Source organism: Girardinichthys multiradiatus, chromosome 14 (genome assembly GCF_021462225.1).
Source record: "Girardinichthys multiradiatus isolate DD_20200921_A chromosome 14, DD_fGirMul_XY1, whole genome shotgun sequence".
NCBI lineage: Eukaryota > Metazoa > Chordata > Actinopteri > Cyprinodontiformes > Goodeidae > Girardinichthys > Girardinichthys multiradiatus.
Genome location: NC_061807.1, coordinates 19,359,903 through 19,385,986, shown reverse-complemented (window position 1 = coordinate 19,385,986; position 26,084 = coordinate 19,359,903). Strand labels below are relative to the sequence as shown.

Here is a 26,084-nt window from a genome sequence, read left to right as displayed (position 1 = left end):
TGTTTCAGTTTAAATAATGCAGATTCAAATCTTTTCCTATTGTCATTCCTCGCAGAGATTATTTCCCAGATAAAACAAAGTAGGCAGGTTCCTTATAAATTAATAAACATAACAATCCACGAGATAAGACTCCATTCAAAGAGGCGTAAATCACATTTCAACTGACTTCCATTTTTATTTTAAAAACTGGCACTTCCTGGCCTCCATACAGTCGTACCCAGCACTCTACCCTTTCTTCCAACAGGCAAACACCAGTGCAAGTCTGGACAGCCTGCCTCTGCACAGAGATGCACAGCTGACGAATCGCTCCGCCGGCACACTGGCAAGTAGACCCTAAATTATGGGAATTTGGTGGATGGCAGATAGGACTTCAATGTAACTATTTGGCTAAAACATACTCATAAGATCTATCGCATTGTTATATGCCAACTGTATAACAGCATTAGTGGGAAATAGCATGCAGCTTGTTTAAAAAAACCGCATTCCTTTAAATAAGGATTTTTAGTTGATCAGTGAAGCAATATGTACCCATATATTTAAAATATATTTTTGAGATGAGAGAAATCCCAAATTAATTGAAGGGTAAATTTAATAGTTTCAGAGGACTACTTTCAGTCAATCCAAACGGTTGGCTGGGAGAGGCGGAGCGGATGTCCACCTCACTTTAGCGCGGGTGTTGTTCGTCCCACGCTCACTCACGGCTGCTTCCATCTATCCCTGCACTTCTCTGCGCTCATCAATTAGGCACAAATTAAGCCGTTTCTGGATGCTTTAACCGACACCCTTCCAGAACTTTGAAGAGGATTGTTCTCCGTGGACGAGAGGCCCGGATAAGTTTTGTTTTTCGGAGTGCAGGGGGAAAACGGTTAAGAAGAAGCGGAACGCAGGTAGAGTGTGACTGTTACCTCGACTTCCAACTACCGACGTTACAAATGTAACGCGGGGGGTACGTAAGCTAGGCGGCTAACGCTAACATCCCGACGAGCAAAGTGGGGTGGACTTACAACTGCACTTTGTGAGGAGGGAGGGTGGGTTTGTGTCGCCTAATTTTTTTTTAATTTTTTTTTTTTATCGTTCAGTGTGTGGTAACTACTCCGACCGTACAAACTGGTTCTATTCTGGGCGTAAAGGTTTTGAGGCGGAACCGCCAAGTTCGGTTAAAAAGAGGCGACAAAAAGTGGGAGTTTTAAGTTGCAATGAGAGCGACCTTAGCATGGGGGGAAAACAAAAGGACCTCAAAGTCTGACACACACTGATGACTGCTTTGGAAATTAAATTGTTCATTTTAAATATAGTATGCTGCATTTACTCACATCTAAATGCGTAGAATGCAAATTAAAAATATCTGAAATTTAGCTTTTTATCTAAAAAGAGAACTATCCATTGTCCTGATGTGAACTTTGCCAGATGTAATCTGCAGTGGGACTGTAGGATCAATGAGCACATTATTAGTCAGCCTTAGAGTCTGAAGCTAGGCATACTGTGGGAAAATTAAAGCATTATTCGTGCTCAAGTACTGCTTTAGTTTTGTATTTTGTTGCGTTTAATTGTTTCATGTCTGGATGACTCAAAGTTATAACACACGTGTTGGTTTAAAACGTATTAAAGCTTGTATAAGTATCTGTATAGATTTGTCTACTTTTCTGTCGCGTTTATCAGTCAAATAAGCGTCTAGTTTAAGCTGTTTTTGCTGGTTTATACATTGATCGAGGCTACCCTTATCCGAGGCTACTGCGACGATTTGAAAAGTCTGTGAAAGTGAATCTGAGCGAAATTGAGGCATTTTCCCCTCGATACAAGGGTGTCCAAATATTTAATGTCGCCACAGTGACTTATTTATGAGTGTTGATGTGAGCGATTTCTGTCCGGTGAAGTTAAACGGGGCAGCTGCTGTTGTCTTGTGGGGGGGGGGGGGGGGTGATCAGGGAGCAGCGACAGACAAAAGACCTCCAGAGAGCCTCCTGCATTGTCTGCCTGTAGCTGATGGTTGCTGTGACGTTGATCTCTGAGATTGTAAAACTCATCCTGCTGCAGATGTATGAACCGGCCAAATTAAATGTGCTGAATGAGAGATGTAGCGTTGATGAAGGGAGTCGGTCTCTTAACTTCGCGTCCTCCGCTTTGTTCCGGTTGGGAAACTGAAGATAATGAAGTATCTGATGGTGGGGGGGGGATGAGGGTTAGGAAAGTTAAGTTCGGGATACTAGATGTTGGAAAGAAGGATAGATAAACTGGAGTTAAACTTGCTTTATTGGGCCGCTGCATATTTAGCCATGAATAAAAAGGGCAAACTAAATTATTCAAGATGTTGTTCATTATGTCTGCATTATTTTTACAATTCAGGATGAAGAATCCTACATTTGAAAAAAGAAATTTGTTTATTAAAACTGTACGTGTCTGCAAAAATGGCTGAATTGTATGGTACCAAAAAGTTAAAAAATCTCTTGCAAGAGAGGCTTGAAGATACTTTTCTGACACAAATAATATATGTTAGGCAGTTTAAGAAAAGAAAGACACAAGAAAACTAAAAAACAACTATCATGTAATGAATGTATTGGGTCTGCTGGTAGTTTTGTCCTGTTTGAAGGGAGTTGTTCTTCTCCACTGTGGCTGCATCCTTGCTCAAGATGAGGGATTGCTGCAAGGTCAGTGACCTGATGCAGTCACCTGGGCTTCCCTAGATAACATTTCACCCACTGGCTTTTTATGACTGGCTATGACTGTTTTGTGTTGTACTTTGGGTTGATTTGGACGTTTTGCAATTGGGTCTGAATTAGACGAAATGACTGTAATAAAGTGGACTGATTTGAATTGATTTTTGAATTGGATTCTATGTATCTGGATGAAAACGTTATGACGACATTGTGATTCGGAGCTATGTAAATTCACAAAATGTAATGATTCTGTGATATTTAAACATATTTAATGAATAACAACTATTGGTTTATAGAGCTCAGTGTTTTCCTTTATTTATTCCAGGGGGTTGGTGCAATATAATTGTTTGTATTTTAAGAAATCAGATAAAATAAGGAATATAACGATGGTGTTATTTCATTAGATATCTTTCAGACAGAGCTAATTCATTTTACTCCCCTCTTGTTGGGCATTCTGTGGTTTAAAGATAAACAACCATTAAATATTTGCATTTAATTTAATAACCTGTTTGGTCCTTAAGTCTGAGAATTATGCAAATATCTTTGACTGTCATACAAAAAATAGCGGTTTCTTTTGTTTTGTTCATCCAGAACAGCTGCGGCTGCGATGGTAAATTTAACCAGTAAACTGATATTAACAGGTATAAACAAAACTACTGCAATAATATATCTTGAATTCCCATCCTCTTTACAAGCCGGTGGAAAGACAAATTTGGGTCTACCTTCAGCCTCGATTATTCTAGTTGTTATAAACCTTTAATGATTGCTCTGACTGAACAAACTTAGGCAAGTTTAGCGTTTTTTTTGGCTTATGAAGATCAACTAACAAATGCCATGCTTGAATAGCAAGTTCTCTTGTTTTTCCTGTTTTTGAAATGTGATTAATTAAATGGGTTTGTGAATCTCATCATTTTTATATCCCAGTGAAAACCCAGACTGAATTACTGATGAAAACTTTGACACTCTGATTAACCTTACAAAGTAAAGTCTAAATTGCATTACAGAAACTAGAATGTTTCTGTTGCATTGATTTGATAGGAGTTGCTAGGAAACACGTGAGGCCCTGGTGACTTTGTTAAATATGATTTTTGGCTAAAGACCAAATTATGCCTACAGGGTTGCGTGTTGTTTGGCTTTGCAACTACATCTAAAAGGTTAATGCCCGTCATCAGTGTACATTTAGTTGAATACTAGAAGTTACATAAACAGTTGCATGTGCTATATTCTCTTACCCCATTTCCATTAAAGGACTGCAGGAGAAGAGGGTGGGATGATAAGTCAGACTTTCATTGAGTGTCGGTTAAAGGAAACAGAGTTTTGTCTTGGTTTACCTTAGTTATTCATTTAAAGGCAAGGCGATGACGCACATAAATAATCCTGTTTACCACAAATCATTTTAATTAGGAGATTATGATTATTTCTAACAAGACTAGTGACATCCTGACTTACTAGAGCTAGTCGGGGTTTTAGAGCACTCACAAATTATGGAAATGTTTGTCCATAATGCCGAAGGAAGGTAAGGGGGGCTAATGTTTCACTGTTTCACAACATTTCCTCTTTTAGGAAAACTGGCAACAGGAATGTTGCAGGACAAATGGGCCGGAAGACCAACAAATATTCCAAGAACAGGTGCTTTTGAGACGGCTGGAGAGGCCACCCTGTATAGTGGTGGTGCTTGTTTACAATGTGCAGCCTCACTCAAAATGACCTACAAGCAAAAGTCATCACAAAACTGGGTTGTAGGTGATTGTTCTGACAGGGCTGCTGAATTTTGCTGTTGGAATATGCAGTTTATTTGAAGTGTTTTGACACATTAATGCTCTAAGAGAGAAAACGGGTGCAGAATTTCATGACCCCCCACCCCACCCTGTGCTGTTAATCACCAGGGTAAATTGATAATGTTTCAGATGATTGTGATTGTGTTTGCAGTCAGTTTTGTCGGATTGAAGGAAGAAGAGATTTAATTAAATAAAAGCACATTTTTGGAAGTAAGCATCACAAGTATGTTTTAAGAACCCAAACATTCAAGTCTGCACTGGACAAACTAAGGAGGCATAAAGCTGAACGTTTTTATGACTGTCAGTACTCAACCTAAACTCTGTCAAATTAGTGAAACTTCATTTAGGCAGGCCACAAAATGTGTCCCAAACCTGTGGTGCTCCAGTAATCCATTCACACTAATGTAAAAGAAAAAGCAATAATTTTCTTTTTTCTGACCTTTCTAGTTATTAGACAGCAGTGAAAGAAACTGCGCTATTTAAAAAAATAATTTAATGCAAATGTTCTTCAGTCTTACAATGCATTGTGTTTAATGCAGATATGAAAACAAACATAATGCAGAGTTGTATTGAGGAGTAGAGATTCTGGACTACCAATCTGACCCATTTAAGAATAGGAATCAACTGCCTTCGGCAGAGGCCTAACTAGTAAATACACCATATGCTTGTAATTTTGTTTCAGTATAAGTGCTGCTGTTCTGTGAAGGCCTCAGAGGTTTGTTAGAGAACATCAGTGAACAAACAGCATCATGAGAAAGTTGAGATGTTTAAAGCAGAGTTAGGTTATAAAACAATATCCCAAACTTTAAATATCTTACAGAGCTCTGATCGATCTATCGTCTGAAAACAGAGTATAGCACGATTGCAAACCTTACAAAACATGGCCGCCCACCTCAACTGGCAGGCCGGCCAAGGAGAGTCATAATCGGAGAAGCGGCTATAGTACCCATGGTAATTCTGGAGGAGCTGCAGAGATCATAGCTCATTTGAGAGAATTTGTCGACGGGACAATTATCGTGGTGCAATCCACAAATCTGACCCCTATGGAGGAGTGGGACGAAAAAAGCAATTATTGAAAGAAAGCCATAAGAAGTCCCAATAAAAAAAATACACGGCTCAAAAAAATAAAGGGAACACTCAAATAACACATCCTAGATCTGAATGAATGAAATATTCTCATTGAATACTTTGTTCTGTACAAAGTTGAATCTGCTGACAGCAAAATCACACAAAAATCATCAATGGAAATCAAATTTATTAACCAATGGAGGCCTGGATTTGGAGTCACACACAAAATGAAAGTGGAAAAACACACTACAGGCTGATCCAACTTTGATGTAATGTCCTTAAAACAAGTCAAAATGAGGCTCAGTATTGTGTGTGGCCTCCATGTACCTGTATGACCTCCCTACAACACCTGGACATGCTCCTGATGAGACGGTGGATGGTCTCCTGAGAGATCTCCTTCCAGACCTGGACTAAAGCATCCACCAACTTCTGGACAGTCTGTGGTGCAACGTGACGTTGGTGGATGGAGCGAGACATGATGTCCCAGATGTGCTCAATCGGATTCAGGTCTGGGGAACAGGCGGTCCAGTCCATAGCTTCAATGTCTTCATCTTGACGCACAGTCCTTCTAAGGCAAACGGGTTGATCCTCTCTTTTTAATGCAGTCAATCAGTTGGGCTGTGTCTCTGTTCCTTTTCCATCTGAGCTTCTTTTCTCCGTCCGATCTTGTTCGCTGGTCTTCTGCAAGGAAACAACCGCAGTTCCCTTTTTTAGCATTGCTTTTATAGTCCAGATGCTCTCACTGGTCAGCCCTTTGCTAGGCTTCTCAGTTACTGCGCAATACTTAGTCATGGTCATCGTGACTTTCTGGTTCTGTTTTTTGGCCTTGGAGATGCCAGTATTAGCCACGCAGCTGGCTGTAGACTCATCCTCCCTTCCTTGTGCTGGTCTTCAAAAGGTTCGCTGTCAGCATGCAGCTGGCTCTCGTCACTCCTAGTCATCCTACAGTTCTGTCCCTAATCTGCTCAGTCTTAAACTTTACACAGTTTTACACATTCCATTCTCAGCTTTCAGCATTTACTTTAAAACACAGTTACAAAACCATCACTTCATTCTTTTTATTCATACATCCCAACTGATCAACATTATATCTCTTTCATATATGTAGCTGAGTTTTTACTTTATCAGTTCTTAACCATATTTCAATCATACATCCTTTAACTTGATAATCAAAGATTACTAATTTCATTTAATACTTGTAAAAGAATGGAAAACCATCATGCATCATTTCTTTGGATACACTTGTTTATATTTCTGCAAAAGAAATATAAACATTTTGCTGCCTTCTGCAGTAGTGATTGACACCTGGCATCCTTTTGACGTCGGTGCCTTGAGAAGGCGAATCAGGGGAGCGATCAGTGCCAACAGTAACAACCCTCCCATCAAGTAGATGGAGGGTGGGCAACCAGAATCGATCTTTAGGATCTTCCCAGATGTAACTGATGATGGGGAGATACATTCCCCCTTGCTGTGTCTTTATCCTAAAAGTGTGTGCAGCAGCCCCGAAGGCCGATGTCCAGGTCACCTTGTACCGTGTCTGAAGAGTTTGGCTCATGGTCATGGAGATATATGGAAGATCCCCAGGACCCTCAATGCAGAAAACACGTGTCACTGTAGCATAGTCGACAGCAATAGAAAGACAGCGGTGACACCAGTGAGCTTCAGGCGTAACCCACAGGTATCTGAGCACTGAGGCTGAAATTCCACATCTGGAACAGGAGACTGTGTCCTGGAGAGATATATTGAAGGCCTGTAAGTGGATTTTCCAGGAACATAATGTTGACCCTGGATAATCACCTCCAGGGTTAAAAACTAAATGAAGAGATTGAACTGATTATAGAAGCATGGGTTCTAGCAACGGGTGGCATGAGGTCCGCTCAGTAGTATCTTAAGCACTAAGGCAATGGTGTCGACACAAAGCCACAGTGCTACCATCAGGCTTCTCCAGTCAATGCTGACACTTCCCATAAGATAGGACGCAAACAGATACAACGCCACTTCCCATCGGCGTATCCAGAAATGGCCAAAAATTAGTTTAGCATATCCTTGAAGCACGATGAGAAACCGTAATGGTTGGCTGACCAACCGGGACCCAATGTGGCAATAGCATAGCCATCCACAGAGAAGCGCATAAAACTCCACTGTACTCACTTGGACAGGCTCGGAGATAGTGGTGGAATTGGTAGTCATGATGATAAGCAACTGCAAAGGCTTAGGCTCAACTGCTGTCTTCAAACCTGGAACTGAGTGACCCAAAACTCCCCAAGCCCTGGGTCTTATACTCAGGGTGTCCCCTCCCTCAAGGGGAGGTGCTAATAACTCCTCCTTCCAGGGCTGAGCATGGACCGAAGAAATTGTTGTGCAAGGACTTTACATATTATGACTACAATAATCACTCCTACAGCAGCAAGCAAATAAGGCCGAAGCATCATAAACAAATTAGCAATCCAACCTTCAACTACTGAAACCCCTTCCCCTATAATGTGTCCAGCTTCCTGGGCAACTGTAGTAACTATATTGCTGACTGAGTGTCCTAATGTCTCATACCAACTACAAGCATGCTGATACGCTCCTTCACCACAATTCTTCCAGGTTTCTTTAGGTGGCTTACATGTGAGGTTGGAGTAAAAAAGATTATATCCTACCCAGTCTAAGCCCTTATCTATGCTGCCAGAGCATAAGTGCTGTCTAAAAGCATACAATTCGGCTAGAGCAATTACTGAGTCGGGAATAAAAGGCACAATAACATCCATGGTGCTTTTCCTATACCTGAGATTGTGTCCCAGTACGGTCTCGGCACACACGGTCCTTTCTCCAGGCGGGACGATTGGTTAGTCTCACTCTTGTGCAGGTAGCGTTTTTCAACAGGGTGTGGTTTAATTTCGTTCCCTTGTTGGATTCTTGGTATCTATAAGTGAAGGGGGTCTTTCGGCTTCTTCTCATCCATCCTTTCTACTAACGCCAGCTCTCTCTTCCTCCGACTCTCATGCTGGCTAAGGGATGTGACGATGACTATTTCGGTCAGTGAGGCATCTGTCAGCAGATTCTTGACTACATGGTGTGCTGTTGCAACGGCTACTTTTCTGCCGACTCCCATGGTAGGTCATGTGATCTCAGTCCATCTAGGCATATTGTTGCCCTTCTCAGGCCGTGGTTGATGGCAGCATTCAGTCCCTCTTCCAGGGCCACCCACATTTTCTCTCTGTACTCTTTCAAGTCTTCTCCCTTTTTGTAAGCGGCAATGGGAGAGTGGATAACAGCATAATAAGTGAGGTCGGCCCCACTAGTCAAATGCACTTTGCTTGCTTTATTCTGGTTCACTTGTCTTCTCAACTCTCGAACCTCTTTTTTATAATCTTCCCCTGCCTGGGTTCTTAACCTTTTCCTGAATTTGGTATTGTGGATCTTGAAGTTGTCATTTGTGAAAACTAACAGTCCGTCTCCCTCTACAGGTCCTTCTCAAAAAATTAGCATATTGTGATAAAGTTCATTATTTTCCATAATGTCATGATGAAAATTTAACATTCATATATTTTAGATTCATTGCACACTAACTGAAATATTTCAGGTCTTTTATTGTCTTAATACGGATGATTTTGGCATACAGCTCATGAAAACCCAAAATTCCTATCTCACAAAATTAGCATATTTCATCCGACCAATAAAAAAAAGTGTTTTTAATACAAAAAACGTCAACCTTCAAATAATCATGTACAGTTATGCACTCAATACTTGGTCGGGAATCCTTTTGCAGAAATGACTGCTTCAATGCGGCGTGGCATGGAGGCAATCAGCTTGTGGCACTGCTGAGGTCTTATGGAGGCCCAGGATGCTTCGATAGCGGCCTTTAGCTCATCCAGAGTGTTGGGTCTTGAGTCTCTCAACGTTCTCTTCACAATATCCCACAGATTCTCTATGGGGTTCAGGTCAGGAGAGTTGGCAGGCCAATTGAGCACAGTGATACCATGGTCAGTAAACCATTTACCAGTGGTTTTGGCACTGTGAGCAGGTGCCAGGTCGTGCTGAAAAATGAAATCTTCATCTCCATAAAGCTTTTCAGCAGATGGAAGCATGAAGTGCTCCAAAATCTGCTGATAGCTAGCTGCATTGACCCTGCCCTTGATAAAACACAGTGGACCAACACCAGCAGCTGACACGGCACCCCAGACCATCACTGACTGTGGGTACTTGACACTGGACTTCTGGCATTTTGGCATTTCCTTCTCCCCAGTCTTCCTCCAGACTCTGGTACCTTGATTTCTGAATGACATGCAGAATTTGCTTTCATCCGAAAAAAGTACTTTGGACCACTGAGCAACAGTCCAGTGCTGCTTCTCTGTAGCCCAGGTCAGGCGCTTCTGCCGCTGTTTCTGGTTCAAAAGTGGCTTGACCTGGGGAATGCTGCACCTGTAGCCCATTTCCTGCACACGCCTGTGCACGGTGGCTCCAGATGTTTCTACTCCAGACTCAGTCCACTGCTTCCGCAGGTCCCCCAAGGTCTGGAATCGGCCCTTCTCCACAATCTTCCTCAGGGTCCGGTCACCTCTTCTCGTTGTGCAGCGTTTTCTGCCACACTTTTTCCTTCCCACAGACTTCCCACTGAGGTGCCTTGATACAGCACTCTGGGAACAGCCTATTCGTTCAGAAATTTCTTTCTGTGTCTTACCCTCTTGCTTGAGGGTGTCAATAGTGGCCTTCTGGACAGCAGTCAGGTCGGCAGTCTTACCCATGATTGAGGTTTTGAGTGATGAACCAGGCTGGGAGTTTTAAAGGCCTCAGGAATCTTTTGCAGGTGTTTAGAGTTAACTCGTTGATTCAGATGATTAGGTTCATAACTCGTTTAGAGACCCTTTTAATGATATGCTAATTTTGTGAGATAGGAATTTTGGGTTTTCATGAGCTGTATGCCAAAATCATCCGTATTAAGACAATAAAAGACCTGAAATATTTCAGTTAGTGTGCAATGAATCTAAAATATATGAATGTTAAATTTTCATCATGACATTATGGAAAATAATGAACTTTATCACAATATGCTAATATTTTGAGAAGGACCTGTATGTCCCAGGGGTCTCCGATAACTTGGTAGAGTCGAGTCCTGTTTTGCAGGGAAATTCGTCTTGCATCTGTGGGCATCGGGTCTAGGACTTTCCTCATCATGACTCTGTCTGACGTCTGACTAACCTTTCTTGGCTCTTTTCCTTCGACATCCGTCTTTCCTGTCATTCTGAGTTGGTTACTGTCACTGTTTTCTTTGGCTTCTTGTTCAATTTGGAATGTAAGGTCTCTTACTTTACTTTGTGTAGGGTCATGCTCCCTGTGGCTTGGGGTGTTGGCCATACGTTGGAGGGTTCCCTTATGGCGCTCGAGGGCTGCTGATAAGAGTGCTCCCTGTCTGGCAGTCTCTTGCAGTTCTTGTCTGGCCTGAGCAATCCGTTGAAGGATGTCACCCTTCGGCCTTACGATGTAGGGGGTAATAATTGGTCCTTGGCTGGGTTCAGCTTCTCTTTGGTCTTGCTCTTGTTCTGACTCGTTGCACTCTTCTTCACTCTCTGTTTCTTTCGTTAAATCATAAGTTGGTATCTCTGAGTCAGCTCTGTAGTCTTTTCTTCGCTCCGGGCTGCCATACTCACTACACTTCTCAAGCAAACTCTTTGTCGTCATCTTGGATGGTTCGGAGCTTTTCTTTGAACTGGGTCATCTTTCTGGTCTCTATTTCATACTCTTTCAACCTTGCAGTGACTCTGGCGTTGGGGTTTGTGAGGTACCCGTTCAGTCCGGACTCACTGGAAACCATCTTTACGATCGGGTCTCCAAAGCCTCACGAGGATCCTTCGAGTAGGGATGGATTAAGACTATTTGGCTACTAGCTTTACTGTCTGGGTCTGGTCAGTCTACCCTCAATAAAGCCCTATCCTCACCTGCACGCTTATGCGGCTACTGCGAGGGTTGTGACTGACGGCCTTATCAGTCACAGACCAACTTACTCCCTTACAGGCTGTCGGTCCGGGGTGCGCAGGCAGAGACGTCCTTCTGCTGGGGATCCTTCTTCTGGGGCCACTTTATCTCTGTCAGGGTCCCTGTTCGGCACCACCTTTTGTTGTCCGATGAGCTAATCCCTCCCTCCTACTTCCCTATGTCTAAAGGGATTTCTCAATCCAGCTCTCCATCCAACGGGTCCGGACTTCCCTAAACCTGAAAGATCTTACTAAGCAGGTTTAATGAAAGTTCTGTTTAAGCTGGTGTCGGGAAATGACTCGCCTAGCCTCTGACAGCCTTCATACAAAAGTCTCGCCCTTCTTCAACTGGTGGTCTGGACCACTGAGTAGCCTATCACAGTCATCCACACTTTCAACAGTCACTTTTGTTCACGGCTGCTCATTCCCTAATATCACAACTGGCTCTTGGTATATGGACTAGGTTAATTTTAGTGACTCAGCATGAGACCCAAGGGCGCTGTTTTAACAAACTTGGCTAAGGCAACCTATAAAAACCTCCTAAAATATCTTAGAACCAGGCAATAAGACGTTTTACCACCAATGAAAAACCAAAAATACAGTGACTCAAATAATTGAATGTCCACAATTTAACTAGAATTTTATATGCTTTCTTTAATTAGTAACGCTTTAGCAGGGATCAGTAACAGCTTAAATTCGGCAACACATAATAATTTCAATAATAGAAATGAATCAATCAACTCAACCTGTCTTTCCCTGATGCTGAAACTAGTGAGTTTGAAGAGGCTTTGAAGACGGAGGCTCATCCATCCACCTGATGGAGAAGATTCTTCTGGTAACAACGAGTGATTTCTTGAAGGGAATACGACTTAATCTTCAGTTTTCTTCCTCTAAGTGACAGGTACTGATTCTCCAGGCTTCGATGGTTAAACAGAAACTTTGTTGTCATATGTCTCTGAAGACAGTAGTTTCCAGAGGCTAAAGAGTTGAAGGAAACCCAGAGACATAAATGAGGTTGATTCAGGACTTCCAGAAGCCTGAAACTTAGAGCAATCAGCTGTTCACCGATCAAATTCACTTCTGTTGTCTGGATAAAAAGGCTTTAGATGAAATCAGATTCTTAATCTTGAGGCACAGTCCTTTCTGGGGAACACGGGTTGATCCTATTTTTTTCAATGCAGTCAATCAGTTTGGCTGTGTCTCTGTTCCTTTTCCATCTGAGCTTCTTTTCTCTGTCCGATCTTGTTCGCTGGTCTTCTGCGAGGAAACAACCCCGTTCCCTCTTTCAACATTGCTTTTATGGTGCTTGATGCTTTCACCAGTCAGCCCCTTGTAAAAGAATGTAAAATCATCATACATCATTGGATACTTGTTGTTTATATTTCTGCAAAAGATAAGACAGATAATATGTGGCTCCACGCAGGCCCCTCCAGTCTCTCAGTCCCAGAATATAAGAATATGCTTGTTTTCACTCTCTATTTCTTCAACTGTGTATTTTAATAATTGTTGAATAGATTACACAAAAGGATATAAGGATATTTATTGTAACTTTTATGGAGTTAACTATGAGCAGTTACTGAATGTTGCATGAATTACATGGAAAGATCTCACCTTATTTTGACATGTGTGTTTGTTGCAGTCATGCCCTCAGTGATGGAGCGCTCGGGGGCTGGGGTCCTGTCCAGGAGCAGAGCCAAAACAGTCACCAATGGAAACAGCCAACCACACTCAGAGGAGGAGAGCAGCGACGAGGAGCATGCTCATGGTAGATGTAGTCCCACACTTGTTGAACTGTATTATCCTTCCTGCGTGCTGTTGATTTAACCGGTGTACTCACAACACATGCGTCCTTACAGGTACAGAAGCATGATGACAGGTCTGCTGGTCAAAATTTCTGTATTGCTTCAGTGCTTCACAGGTCATCCCCTCCCCCAGAGTCTTCACACACTCTTCATCCATGTTACCTTCTGCCCAGCTGTATCTTTCCTTCTATTGTCCTTTTCCTGTTAAGGTTTTAGATCAGGCACATCTGTTAAATTTTGTATCAACATATTCTTAAATTTTTAAAGCCTCTGATTACTTTCTTGGCACCCCCTTCTCCTCCTCATTCCTTCTACCCATGTGATACATCTACTTCCCTTTCAGTCACCCCCAGCTCCTCCTTTCCCCCTCTTTCCCTGAGGAAAGCCTAACTTGTCTTCGTCCTTTCTAGTGTGCACCTGAACTGTCTCTGTCCTCTGCTTTCTGTCCTCTTCCAGGCTGTTCTGCTTGCTGATAGCTAAGGCACAGCATTGATAACTTAAAGTCAGCCTCTGCCGTTGCTCTGTCTTTCTGAATGGTATGGATGAAAATGCAAAGACAACAATGGAAAGAATATACACCGTACATTTATACTTCCACATTTCCAGCCTGAAAAAGGAAGGTTTGAAATGTATCAAAGGCTACTTAAAAAGGCCTGTTAAAAGAAATAGTCACGTATTGTTTTTCTTGTTGTCGAGGATTTTATTTAAATCCTTTAAATCCATGTTATATCCCCAATTTATCAAGGTTGCTGCTGCCCAGCATTGTGTCCCAGATTGAAAGTACCTGAGCCCCAACGTCCTCATTGTTACTACAGTCTGTAAAAACTCATGTTTCATGTCTTCTCTCACACAGACAGCATGATTAGAGTTGGAGGAGACTACCAAGCCCAGATCCCAGAGTTCAAACCAGGTAAGCTGGAAGAGGGAAAGCACAAGGTATGATGGCGAGAGTAAAGCTGAAGAACAGAAAGAGGGAGACAGAATGTTTTTATTTTAACCATGATGGGATTTATTGATTTTAATCTTGTTCTTGAACATCTACGTGCCGGGTTGATGAAAATTACCTACATTTACATGACACGTTGTCTGAGACATATAATTATGAAATACATCCGTTTGTCTGTCTGTCCGTACTTTCATCCATTCGTCACTTAGTCCATCTGTTTATCTGTCCATCCATCTGTTTGTCCATCATCCATCCATGCATCCATACATAACTGTGAACCTTTGGATTTAGACTTTAAAATGAGCCAAGACTTAGACTCAGAACTCCTGAAACGTGTTTTGACATGAAAATTATGTAGTAACTCTGTAGGAAAATGAAGAGGGGAAAAAATACTGATCAGACTCCTTTCTATAGTTGTTATATATCAAATAAAACCAGTATACATTTCTAAATGACAGGGTGGTTATAGAATATGTCACTGAAGTGTATAAACCAGCTGCCTCTGTCATACTTACATTTTCTTCTTCTGAACTGAAATGTTCTTCGTGTTTTATGGTGTAACAAACACTTGCCACTGTTTCAAAACATTTCTTCAAAAGATCTTTCTATTTGTGACGCCATCTTCACTTGTCAAAGAAGGAAATCAGATGGAACCATAAAGGGTCAAATTCCAAAAAGAAAATGACGTTAAATGGACTCAGTGGTTCATTATTTATCTCTGTATTGAATAGGAAAGTAAACATGGGTTTCAGCTCAAAGTAAACGTGAAGGATTGAGGTATGTTTTGAGTTGTCATGCTGAGAGTTGAGGATAATAATGTAGGAGAGACTGACAGAAAGATGAATGAATTGAAAAGTATTAAAATGTTTCTGTTCTGATCATCAGACAGTCCGACCCGGTACAATGAGAAGGACCAGAGGAGCATGCTGGTCTGGTGTCCCAACAGCCAGCTCTCAGATACAATGTGTAAGCTGCGCAAACTGACTCTACATCCATCTGCATTAAGCGTATAAACCCCAGCTTCTCGTTTAATGATATCACAATTTATCCTTTTCAACCTTTCTCTTTCTGTTCAGGCATTTTCTTCCTTCTGGTTAATTATTTGTTTTCTTTAATTGCAGTGGATGAGTACATCCTGATGGCTAAAGAAAAACATGGATACAACATGGAGCAGGTTTGATATGCACCATGGTCTCTTACTGATGATAAAAATCCTAAAACACACCTGGTGACCTTTCTCTGTTCCTGGTCTCCGGGCTCTTTGTTCCCATCAGGCGTTGGGGATGTTATTATGGCACAAACACGATGTGGAGCGCTCACTGGCCGACCTGGCCAACTTCACGCCTTTTCCAGACGAGTGGACGGTCGAGGACAAGGTGCTGTTTGAGCAGGCCTTCAGCTTCCATGGCAAGAGCTTCCACCGTATCCAGCAGATGGTGCGAAATGGCAACAAACACACACAGACTTCCTTTACAGATGATTTATAAAAGCTACAATTCAATTCAGTTTATTTATATAGCACCAATTCACAACACATGTTGTCTCAAGGCACTTCACAACAGTCAGGTTCATACATTCCTATTAATCCTGACCATTGAACAGTGCAGTCAGAGTTAGTTATTTATTCAAATTGGATAAAAAGTTTTTCTATCTAAGGAAACCCAGCAGATTGCATCCAGTCAGAGACTTGCAGCATTCCCTCCTCCTGGATGAGCATGTAGAGACAGTGGACAGTCACTGGTGTTGACTTTGCAGCAATCCCTCATACTGAGCATGCATGTAGCGACAGCGGAGAGGAAAAACTCCCTTTTAACAGAAAGAAACCTCCAGCAGAACCAGGCTCAGTGTGAGCGGCAATCTGCCACGACCGACTGGGGGTTTGAGAGAACAGAGCAGAGACAAAAAGAGAACACAGAAGCACTGATCCAGGAGTACTTTCTATGGGAAGGAAAAGTAAATGTTAATGGATGTAGCTCCTTTAGTCGTTTCATCTAGAAAGAAAGAACAGATAAACTCAGAGCCAGTTTTCAAGGTTAGAGTCTGAAAGAGAGCACATATAATTAGTTACAGTAAAGCTCAGTCAATTTCCATGTCTAGGAGAGAGAAAGGGTTAAACACTGAAAGACAGGGCCATGTGGGTCATCGGTAGAGGGTGAGCATTAAGTTGTTGCCAGCAGAAGCTCGGACGATGCCCCTCTCCAGAAAGGTGTCACAGGTAGACACAGAGCCAGGCCAGGTGTAGCTTCTAGGAAGAGAAAAGAGAGAGAACATAAAGTTAAAAGCTGAAATAACAGCAAATAATGCAAAATTGGAGAGTAGTGTGAGAATGTAGCGAAGAGTGTGAAAGTGGTCGTTATTACTACAGAGGCATGCAAATGTATTTACACCTGTTGATTTCAACTAAAAACGACTATGTATTTTGTTGGGATTTTTTATGTGATAGATCAACATAAAGTGGTGCGTAACTGATACATGGTTTTCAACATTTTTACACAAAAACCATTAGAAGTGTGGCGTGCCTTTGTAACAGCATCATGAGAAAGTTGAGATGTTTAAATCAGAGTTAGGTTATAAAACAATATCCCAGGCTTCAATGTTCAGTCCATCATCTGAAAAAGAGTATGGCACAACCCCAAACCTAACCAGACATGGCCGTCCACCTGAACTGACTGCCGGAGAAGGAGAACATTAATCAATGAAGCATTGAAGAGGTCCATGGTGACTGGAGGATCTCTAGAGATCCACCAGGTCTGATCATTTGTTGACAACTATTTATTGTTTACCAATCTGACCTTTATGGAAGGGTGGCATGAAGAAAGTTATTTTTGAAAGAAAGCCATTGGGAGGTCTGGTTTAAAGTTGACCCCGTAACCATAGGGGGAGCAAATATAACATATGAACTTTGTTTGGCCTACATGCAAAATCCTACATGTGGTGGAAAAGTGACACTGCACATCACCCTGAACACACTATCCCACCCTGAAACATGGTGGTGGCAGCATCGTGCTGTGGGGAGTTTTCTCCAACAAGACGTTGGTTAATGATAGAGGCTGCAATACACTTGAGACCAGTAAAGGTTGACCTTCAACATGAAGGCAGAGCTCCAGGAGAACGTTTAAGATCAGAGGATTGAGCAACAGTTTCAATCTCTAGATGTACAAAGCTGGTAGAGACCATACCACAGTCTTTATGGTATTTTTAAGACCTGTTGAAAAGTGTGAATAACTTTCACTTCATCCTGTGTTGGTCCATTAAATAAGGTTTGTAGTTGTAATGGGACACAATTTGGAAAAGGTTTAAAGAGTGATGGAAACCTTTTTTAAGGCACTGTACTTTGTAACTGCTAGCATTGTTTCTTTTGTAGCTTCCAGACAAGCTGATTTCCAGCTTAGTGAAGTACTACTACAGCTGGAAGAAGACCAGGACCAGAACCTCCGTCATGGACCGACAGGCCAGGAGGCTCATCAACAAGAGAGAGAAGGATGACAGGTTTGAAAGCTTCTGGTGATTAAATGTAGGCCTGGAAAGAGGTCTGTAGGAAGTTAAGATCTCAGGCCAGATCTGACATTTACAGAACATCTTAGATAAATAACACTGGACGTCATCCTGGGAACCAAACCTCACAAATATATATGAGGTGGTCTCATTATTTCTCCCCCTTGTAGGGTGTAAGATGTAATTTGTGCTGTTTAATTAAGAAAGCAGGTTGGAGACAGCGATCCAGCACAGACCATTCTTCTTTAATCTATTTCTGTTTGGTTTGTCATGCAGTAATGATGAGATTGAGGAAGGGGAACCGGGCAATGAGAGCGACTTTGAGATTGACGCCAAGAAAGAGGTAAGTGGTAGGAATCTAAGCTTTCTGAACCCCTCACTTTCTAGCTGTTGTGATTCAAAGCAATAATATAATGGCCCGCTTGTTTCCACTCAGGCAGTGAAGCAGAACCCCAGCAGCACCAGCTCAGACAAAGCCACCCCCAGCCGGTCTGGGCCGGTGAAGAAGGAGAGTATCGGGGCTCAGTACAGACACCATCCCCTCAGAGCTCGTCGCAGACCACCCAAAGGGATGCACCTGGACCAGGCGGACATCACGGCTCTGTCCACCTCCAACGATGCAGGAGTTCTGTCCATACGTCAGCTGGACACCCAGCTGGTGTCGCTCAAGAGACAGGTGGGTTTCACATATTCTCTTCAACCTGCTATAGATGCTGTTTCATTGAAGTTTACAGTGAGGTACATAAAGAAAGTAAAATCATTAAAAATATTGGGCTAAATTTGGGAACTTTTCTTGAAATTGAAAACCTTTCATCTGTATAGAAGCATTCAAGACAATGTTGGGCCGTAAAGAATTAACATGGAGCATCAGGCTAACCTCACGGATCAAATGACGGATCCCCTTTTGCTACCTGTAGGAAATAAAAATACGTATTTTGGCCGATATGAAAGGAAAATGTGCTCAGCTTGAATACTGTGACACTTAAAAAGAGAACCCTTTATTGAAACCTTTCTGTGACTCTCCTCTGGGCAGTTATTTTAACTGTGGTAACATCAACATGACAGCCACAGTTTGATTGGTTTATATGCAAATGGAACCAACTTGCTTTTTCCTCCGAGTGAAACTTTTTCTTTTGTGGCTGATTTCCGACTTCTGGTTTTTGTAAAGCTTTGACCTTCTGATACCGAATTTAGCTTATTCTCTTGAAGAACTATATAAGAAGATAAAAAGCAGCATTTACAATATTTTTTCCAGCTATTTTCCATTATTTTATTAACATTAGGAGCAGAGGTGTAGATGCTGTTAAACAGGGTTTTATTTATTTAAAACAAACAAAATGATCATTTATATTGGCGATTAGCACTGGTAGCATTAATAATTACATAATCTGTGTATTCATTAAATGTTGTAGACTTATAGTTTAACCTGAGCTTCCCCTGATTTCACTTTAAACACCTTGCTGATGCTGAATATAGCTAACCTTTGAGTCTTCCATCAATAAATTATTCCACACCGAAGTGTGTCCAGCGGGAACTTGTAGTGATCGGAAAAATATCGGGTCTACGAGTTTCCGACCGGCCGATCTCCGTTTGGTGCCGATCGGGCTGATAACAGTCTGATTTGTGACTAGAACCAGTTTCTTGGCCAATCTTCAGCCTGTGGTGTTTTTGAAATGAGATTCTGTGAAATGAAATGAAGAAGCAAAACGATGACGTGGTGAAGGGGCAACATGAACAGCAGGGGTTGAACTACTTAAACGAAACAAATAAACACCTCATTTCTTCAGCATTCAGTTATAGAGCTGCACAATTATCCCGAAGTTTCACTATGTGCAAAAGTTTAATGGCAAAGAGCTGCTTAGATGCTGTTTCTGGGAGGCTACAATAGTTCAGATGCCCTGCAGTCAAACTCACCACTAACACATGCTTTCTGCTTTGAATGGAAAACTTTTAAAAAGTCCGACTTCTAACTCCTGGCTGATTTGAGGTCAGTCCGTGATCAAATTATGAAAACAAAACGGTAACTTCTCGTCCGTCCAGGAGGGGAAAAGATGAAGAACCGTTAGTCGACTGCATTACACAAGGAGGAAACTCTTCTCCTTGGAAAATAGAACCTCTGTAGGTTTTCACCTGCGCCGGGTGTTGGCGTGGTCTTCGATCGGCAAATAAATCCACCGATCTTCTCGTATCATCGTATCAGACAGATTTCCAGCTTTCAAGCTCTTCCGGGAATGGCCTTGTGGAGAAAAAGTTCGCCTGCGAGCTTTTGTCTCTCCAGATATACGCCTCCTAAGCGCTGTCCTGTGACAGGCGGGAAATGGCACCGAAACTTCATCTCCTCTGGGTTTTACACTCTTGGTGACGTCAGAGCTGCGACGTCTGTTGAGCTGCGTGTGTCAAAATGTGCGACCGAAATGGATGGCCCCAACAACGGCACACATCCACCTTGGTTTTAGCTCCATGTTATAGTTCAAACCTAAAATGTTAAAAGGTGAGTTTAAAGATGTTTTCCACTCCAGGTAAGATATTAACTGCTCATAACCCTTTCACAGAATCCTACTTCAAGAGATCTAAAGGTACCTCTGAAACTTCTTAGTGCTCTGATCTTAAATGAACCAAACCTCATGGTCTTGTTTCTTTTCCCTCAGGTTCAGTCGATCAAACAGACCAACAGCAGTTTGAAACAGAGTCTGACTGAAGGTGTTGTTGCCTTCAGTCCTGCAGAGGTAAAACACTTGCCTCCTCACTACTCACTTCAGTTAGTCTGCTTACGTACTCTCGCAGTCTTTCCTTCCACAACCTCCCAGGTTTATTTTCCATCATGTTGGGCAGATTAGTCTTGATCATCTTTGCTCGTTTTTTCCCACCTCCCTCAACGACTCTAAAATGTCTCCCTCCTCTTCTTTTTCTTCTCAGCCTGCCCTGAAGATGAACTCTCGTTGGACCACAGAGGAGCAGCTGCTGGTCGTGCAGGGTGAGTAAAAACCAGAGCGTCATCCTCCCCCCTCCCACAGAGTCTCCTGTCTGTCCTTCCTGCCTCACACTCACAGCCCGACAACACATTCATATTCTCCACACAGGAACTGTCTGTACTGCACCATCTCACAGCTTCTCTCAACTGTCCTCACGCTGCTTCGCCATCTTCTCGGTGTTCAAATTCATGTGGAGTCAGTCACAGAGAGCCAGTCAGACGTTTACATATGCTAATTGTGGACGGGAATCTCATATAACAATATTTGGCTTTTAATGATTTGTTTGAATCATTTTTTAAATCACACAATTTATATCGCCACCAGCGAGCGTCTGGCAATAATTCTGGCTGGATATTTGACCCCTCTTCTTAATTGGTAGAGCTGGTTTTAAGCCCAGTCCTTACATTTTCAACACGGTTGAGGTCGAGCCCATTCCAGGAGCTTAATGTTAGCCCGCTTTTAACTGGTTTTGCCGAGTGTTTGGAATAATGTCCTGTTTGAGCACCCATCTAATCTAAACCACGGAGCAGCAATACAAATCTATGAATATTACAGAGCAGCTGAGCTGGCGACACTTTGGGTGTGGAGCAGCTTTACCTGCAGACATAATATGTTGGAGACCCAGGCAGACCGATCAACCCGAATAATCATGAACAAACCCGAGTCCAGATGTGAGTGAGCAAAGGATAAACTGATGCGCTCCACCGATACAGACGGAGCGGTTTGGCTGTAAACGTCTTTACGCACCGATTTTCAACAACCTTTGAGAGGGAAAGAGGTCACCTGGTGAAGGATGCTGAGATGTTCTTATAAAGGAATCATGAGTTGGTGGATTCCCAGATAAACTATCATTGAGCGTATTGTTGCACACAGACAGGACAAACAGTGAGTTTTAGATGATTCTTTCTTCACAAACTTTGTAAATATTACATTCATTCATTCCTAACCTGCGTTTATACAAGTGAACCTCATTGAGGTCTCATTTTTAAGGGTTACCTGTTTAAACCAACAGACAATATAAAACACTTTGTTGCAAACTGTTATTTATTATAGAACACAATACTTCAAGATTAAATCATTGGAAGTAAGATCCGTTTTGTCACGTACCTTTTAAGGTGTAATAAAATCACAAATAATGTTCCTAATGCTTGGTTGATGCGGCAGGATTTTTTAGACTGATTTTTAACCCGATCGTCCCGTTCAGACAATCTTAAGGACGGCCCGATTATTGTGATAGCTCTAAAAATCGTGTGCACGTTCAGTTATTTCGTTAAATGCACCCATCATTTTGCCTTTACGTTGGATTTCTTCATCAACTTAAAAAAATAAGTAATAAAACCTTAATAACGGAGATTTATTTTCAAAAATAGTTTGAAATAAGATGCCGAATTCCTTTAAGAGTGGCTTAATGGACTATTTATGACTCTTTCTCAATTAGCAATGATGTATAAAAATATGTTTGAGTAAAAACCAGAAATCAGTATCATTTGACATTTTCTGTTTATTGATAAAATATTGAAATTGTTCCATTGCTCGGCTGGAGCCTGACTAGAACTGTAGTTTAACAAGTTAACGGAGAAAACGAGGCATAAACTGGTGGGAACATCGTGTCGGTTCTACATGAAGACCAACGGTAAATAACAGGTGAGATTCAGCAGAGAAACTGTTCCCTTTCAGCAGCTGCAGACATGTCGCTCTCTGTTTACATGACCGCATATTTCCTGCTCAAACATCAGCAGGAACGCGTCACTGTGAAGCAGGTGGGCCCACATTTAGGTTAACTGTAAGGATTCGGGGGGAACTGAAAGCAGTCTGCGCCGTCTCTGAACACATTATTAACCTGTCTCCTTTTCAGCCATCCGTCGCTACGGTAAAGACTTCACAGCCATCGCTGAGGTGATCGGCACTAAGACACCCCCTCAGGTGAGCCTCCTCTTCATCATCTGACCTCAAACCTTCCATCTAAGGTCATCTGCGTCTCTCCTAGTGGCATCTTCGTTATTCGTCTTCCTCTGCCGTCATTAATTTTCTCTCCGCCTCTCACCTGCTGTCCAGGTGAGTTCGTTCTTCGTCAGCTACAGGCGGCGCTTCAACCTCGACGAGGTGCTGAGGGAGTGGGCCGCTGAGCAGGTGGCCACCAGCCGAGACCAGAGAGACCCCAGGAGGAGCGGCGAGGAGGTGGCAGCAGCTGCCGACGGAGGAGTCGAGGAGGAGGAGGAGGAGGTGAGGCAGTGGGTTAGTCTCCCACACAACCCCTGGTTTTTGGTTATGGAGTCAGTATTTTGAGCGCTTCGTTGCGCCTCCTCTGGCTTTTAAAGACTTTACTAATGAAAAACAACATTTTTCAATCAGCTCCTAATCAGAGATTTCATGGCAAATTTTAAATCTCTAAGAAGCATAAACAAAAACAGAAAAACACTATTTCTACTTGGTGGATAAATTGAAAATCGAAACTGTGGAAAAATAAGTTTTATGGTAAAATAAAAAGATTTGTGGAAAACAGCCTAACTGTCTGTTACTGGAGAAGATCTACAGATGCAGTAAAAGTCCTGCAGGTTTAGGACAGAGTCACTAAAAGTAACATGGTAGAGGTTTAACTGACTGGAAAAAGAGATGGGATCCCATTTTCATCTGCAGATTTCTCTCAGTTCAGCCACACACACCGACTCTGGGTCCTGCTCAATTCTTCTGCTGTTCATTTTCAAGGTTTTTACTACCTGGGTGTTTCTTCTTTAAAGAGTTTTCTAATCATTTCCACTGTAGTTCCATTTCCTGTTGATCAGACGAGTCCAGCAGCTTGTAAAGGTCCTCAGGCTCTCGTTGGTATTAACCTGCAGACGCGTTTACATATTAAACTTGTGCAGAAATGCAGATGACATATTATGGCATTATTTCTCCATAATATCTATAATCCTGACCAGTTCTAAAATAATAAATAATCCCATCAAACCTGCTGTTTTTCCAGGTTAGGCTGGGATTTCATGGCAGGTAGTTCAGACTTCCTGTGTGTCATTTAACCTCACTATGAATCCAGATGTTTGTTAGAGAACAAACAGCATCATGAAGACCAAGGAACACAGCAGACAGGTCAGGGATGAAGATGTGGAGAAGTTTAAAGCAGGGTTAGGTTCCCAGGCTGTAAAACCATTCAATCTAATCTGAACATGGAAAGTGTATTTTTAGGATGAATAATGGATTTAATAACTAATGAAAGATGAAGCTTTTCCACCTGGACCAAACTTTCTTCTTGCCTCCCTCTCAGGTCAAGATGGACAACTCCCCCACAGATCCAGCCAGCAGCTCCTCTCCCCCCTCCGCCTCAGTCACCCCTTCCTCCCTTTCCCAGCCGCCCCCTCTGCTGCGCCCGGCTCCACCCTCCGCGCCCCCGAGCCTCCTCCGGCAGCCGCCTCCTCTTCAGACGCGGCCGCTCCAGAACCGAGCGCCGCACAACCACCCTCCCCCTCCGCTGATCCGGCCCGCGGTGACGACCTCCTCCTCCATTCTCAGGGGTTCTCCTCCCAGCTCCTCCTCCACCTCTTCTGCTTTATGCCAGATTCCTCCATCACTGCTCGGCCTGAAAGTAGAGCAGCCTAATTCCCACTGATCCACCAGTTTGGAAACAAAACACACAAATTGGCGTCTATACAAACATCTTCATCATCATCAGCTGGGATAATTTTATCACTCAGGTCTTTAAATGACCCCTTTTACTGCTACCTCCAGCCCACAGCTACACATCCATCCAACAACTTTAAGGATTAACACTAAACACAGAATCTAAAGGAGAAACTGCATCTTTTAGCTTTTGATTATTATTTGATTAAACAACCGCTGAACATCCGAATAGTGAAACAGAAACAAACCTTTCTGTACCCGTAGTTGAAATCCTACAGCCGCCTGTCAGGAAAACAGGAGGAGTTTCCTATCTGAGCCTAACCTGCTTTTAAAGACGGGTCATGTGAAGAATTCGCTTTTATTTCTGAGCTTTGCTTTAAATTTTAGATCCTGAAAGATGAGGAAAAGGATACAAAAGTGTAGAGAAGCTGAGTTTGTTGTTGTGGCTTTGATAGTTGAATCTGTTGCTTCCAGCTGGAGTTAACACCTCCAGCTCTTCAGTCATAACCGTGTGAACTAGTTTAAACTGGAGTGATGTTTAAGGTTTTGTTGACTAGGTGAGTCCTAGATAGACTATAGTGACTATAAGTAGTTTAGATTATGCGTACTTAATTGTGACTGAGCACAGAGGAGCAAATGACAAGTTGTTCTCACTGACTGAAAACTGAATACAGGCCTGTGTGGAGAACCTGTTGAACTCCATCTGTGTCCAAAAAGAGTCTGAAGAAAAACTCCCCTTCAGTCTCCGTTTTTACGCTATCAGACAAGACGACAGGAAAGTGTCACTGATAACAAAAGAACAAAAACAAACTGACAGAAATCTTTTTCTTTGAGGATAAAAACATACCAAGGGTTCGTTCAGGCTGCAAGAGAGAGCAAGACTTTCAGCAGATAACATGAAGGCTGAACAAAGTAAAACTTCTACAGGCAGGCTATAAAAATGTGAAAACTGGCTTTTAGATGAAGAGAAATCTGTATGGGTCACAGCTCTGATGCATCAGGATGACTCCTGTTGATATTTTGGAGGAGATGCTGAGATTAACGGCAGCTTTCTGCTTGTTAGACTCATCCGATCAGGAAGGAGGAGGTGTAGAAGGTCTGAGGAGATCTGGAGGAACTTCCTGCTGCAATTTCAACCACTTGATAACTTAAGCCATCACAAGGAAATGTTGCATTTTCTGTCCCCATTTTGTCTCCAGCATGCTCTTTAATGCTGCCTAATGTTATGTGATGCGTTCATGAACAAGTTCAGACACTGTTGAGTCTTCGGGACGATGTTTTCCTAAAGTATCCTCTTCTCCTTCACTTGGACACGAGTCCTAACTGGAAACAGAAGCAGTCCCACTCACTTGGTTTGGCTTTAAAGAGGACTGCCTTTTGATTTGTTTTTTTGTTCGTTTCTCCTAAAAACAAAAATAAAAAAACCTGCTTGTTTGTTTGTACCATATGTGAGTTGTTTACACTGTGGAGACAGAACTGATTCTGTCAAACATTTTTGAATAAAACCCAAAATGATCAGTTTTAACTTGTGTCATGTTTTTAAGGAATAAATCCTAAGGAAAGACAGGAAGGATGGAATTAAGGAAAGGAGACAAGGGAAGACAGGAAAGATGGGATACATGTGAGAGGGAAGGAAAGTAAGGACCCAAGGAATGAAAGGAAGGACATGGAAAAAAAAGGAAGGGCAATATTTCAATAATGGACTAGGGGGGGAAAGGACCTGGAAAGACTTGTTTACTGTTTCCACATTTATCCAGATCTGGAAAATACTGAAATGAAATTCCTGTGTGGGAAACC

At 42.3% G+C, this 26,084-nt stretch overlaps 1 protein-coding gene across 2 annotated transcripts; it reads left to right on the top strand.

The window, feature by feature from the left end:
- Nucleotides 1-188: 188 nt before the first annotated feature.
- On the top strand, nucleotides 189-25,812 carry rcor2 (REST corepressor 2). Of its 2 annotated transcripts, none has more exons than XM_047386347.1 (14): nucleotides 189-322; nucleotides 13,097-13,222; nucleotides 14,113-14,169; nucleotides 15,091-15,171; nucleotides 15,327-15,379; nucleotides 15,480-15,641; nucleotides 17,570-17,694; nucleotides 17,977-18,043; nucleotides 18,137-18,376; nucleotides 20,349-20,426; nucleotides 20,617-20,674; nucleotides 22,528-22,595; nucleotides 22,728-22,895; nucleotides 23,935-25,812. In XM_047386347.1, exons 2-14 carry the CDS (start codon nucleotides 13,099-13,101, stop codon nucleotides 24,274-24,276), a joined length of 1,623 nt encoding a protein of 540 aa, XP_047242303.1. In that variant the 5' UTR covers nucleotides 189-322; nucleotides 13,097-13,098; the 3' UTR covers nucleotides 24,277-25,812. The 2 variants fall into 2 exon arrangements, with proteins under 2 accessions (XP_047242303.1, XP_047242302.1); XM_047386346.1 differs by lacking the exon at nucleotides 189-322 and adding an exon at nucleotides 648-887.
- The last annotated feature ends 272 nt before the right edge of the window (nucleotides 25,813-26,084 follow it).